A 2,102-nucleotide genomic window follows, 5' to 3' on the forward strand; every position below is an offset into this window, starting at 1 on the left:
ATCTTCTATATTTGTTACAATGTTGCTTAGAGTGCAGCTCAGAGGCCAGCAAGGCAGGCGGGGAAGCTTGGCTTCCTCTGTCACTAAAGCAAGCAAGCCTCATGTTAGCCTCCAGTTGCCTGGCTGCCGGCCGCCATCTTGGCTCTCAGTTAATTTGCATATTGCCCTGATTAGCCAATGGGAAGGGTAGCGATTGTACACCAATTACCATGTCTCTCTTTTATTAGATAGGATTGGTCCTGAATCTCAGAGCTAGTTCCCCTTACAGGGTTTTTTTCTACTGTTGTTCCTGCCTTGTCCATGGCAGTTTTATAAAGACAGGAACTCTTCCCTTGAATGTCAGCTCAGAGGAGAGTCCCAAAGGCCCACAGCTCTACCTCTTTGATGACAGTTTACTGTTATTGCTAAATGGCTTGTTCCAATTTCCCACTGGTATGTTTCTACTCTGCATAGTAAGGAACGTGTGAAAAGTGGCTACAATCAATGAAAGTGCTGGCTTCAAATACATGCCGCACTAACAAAAAACAAAAAATGGATAGGGAGCCTGGCCAGTGTGGTTCAGTGGTTGAGCATCAACCCATGAACCAGGAGGTCACGGTTCAATTCCTGGTCAGGGCATATGTCCAGGTTGCAGTCTCAATCCCCAGTAGTGGGCATGCAGGCGGCAGTGGATCAATGACTCTCTCTCATCACTGATGTTTCTACCTCTCTCTCCCTTTCCCTTCCTCTCCCTGAAATCAATTAAAAAAATACCAAAGAGATGCCTGGGTTAATGAACAAATAAATGAATGATTTAAAAAATTACTAATATAACTAACTAACTAACTGGATGGATAGGTACCCATAGCTAAAAAGAGAAAAAGCAGCCTCCATCTAACTTCCATCTTCAAAAAGTGGCCAAAACTATATTATATCCAGAATACTTTCTGTAGTGCAAGTGAGTCCACTAAACATAATTATTAGCTTTCCATGTGCAGTAAAGCACACCGGAAGGAAGGAATATGTATTAAAACCAATCTATTGTATTTACCAAATAGGTTTGTTTTCTCATATTATCCTCCAATTTTAATAAAAAAAATTCTTACAGCATTTAAAAAAATGACAATTTCCAAAATAAAAAGTGCAAACCAGGAAGTGCAATGGAACGATATTGGATGCTTTTCTTTACTTCTCTGAAATTAACTCACTTTTTTTAGGGTGAAATCTTTATCTCCATATAGATAATATTCAACTACAGTTTTCCTGGATTGTCAGGGTGAGTTTCTAAATTATTCATAGGATGGAATATAAACAGAAACCAATTCTTTCCCAAATTTGATCTTCCTTAGTCTTTCCTTCTAGGTAAATGGCACGACTATCTACTCAGTAATCTAACTAAAACTCTAACAGTAAGCCTCAATTATATATTTTTCCCCTTTAGCCTTGTTATATACTTTGTCAACAGCCCAAACATTCCTAATATCCCAGGTCCAAGCCACCAATCTATATAATATACTAAAGACCCAGTGCATGAAATTTGTGCAGTGTGTGTGTGTGTGTGTGTGTGTGTGTGTCGTGGGGGGGGCCCTCAGCCTGGCCTGCATCCTCTTGCAGTCTGGGAGCCCTCGGGGGATGTCTGGCTACCAGGGAGCAGGCTTAAGCCGGCAGTTGGACATCCCCCGAGGGGTCCTTAGTGCTGCCACGGAGGTGGGACAGGCTCCTGCCACTGCTGCTGTTCTCACCAGCCATGAGCCTGGCTTCTGGCTGAGCGGTGCTCCCCCTGTAGGAGTGTACTCACCTTCTGCATTGAGTGTCTGCCCTCTGGTGGTCAGTTTGCACCATAGTGGCTGGTCGTTCTGCCATCAGGCCGAAACCAGTTCTCTGACATTCCCTGAGGGGTCCCAGAATGCGAGAGGGCGCAGGCCAGACTGAGGGACCCACTGGCGCATGATAGGGGCCGGGGAGGGACACAGGAGGTTGGTCAGCTGGGGAGGGACTGCGGGAGGGCTCCAGGGCATGTCCAGCCCATCTTGCTCGTTCCCAATCGGCCGGACCCCAGCAGCAAACTACTGGTGGTCAGTGCACGTCATAGCAAATAGTCGACTGGTCTACTATCTGACCCT

The 2,102-nt window shown here is 45.4% G+C and overlaps 1 protein-coding gene across 1 annotated transcript in view; it reads right to left on the reverse strand.

Annotated features, from left to right (window-relative positions):
• Window positions 1-1,842, reverse strand: part of DNAJC1 (DnaJ heat shock protein family (Hsp40) member C1) — a 145,126-nt gene extending 143,284 nt beyond the window's left edge. Inside the window, exon 1 of the mRNA XM_015561458.1 lies at window positions 1,778-1,842. Within this exon, the coding sequence (XP_015416944.1) occupies window positions 1,778-1,842 (65 nt within the window). The remainder of the gene's footprint in view (window positions 1-1,777) is intronic.
• Between the last annotated feature and the right edge of the window lie 260 nt (window positions 1,843-2,102).

This window comes from Myotis davidii, unplaced genomic scaffold (assembly GCF_000327345.1).
Source record: "Myotis davidii unplaced genomic scaffold, ASM32734v1 scaffold376, whole genome shotgun sequence".
Taxonomy (NCBI): domain Eukaryota; kingdom Metazoa; phylum Chordata; class Mammalia; order Chiroptera; family Vespertilionidae; genus Myotis; species Myotis davidii.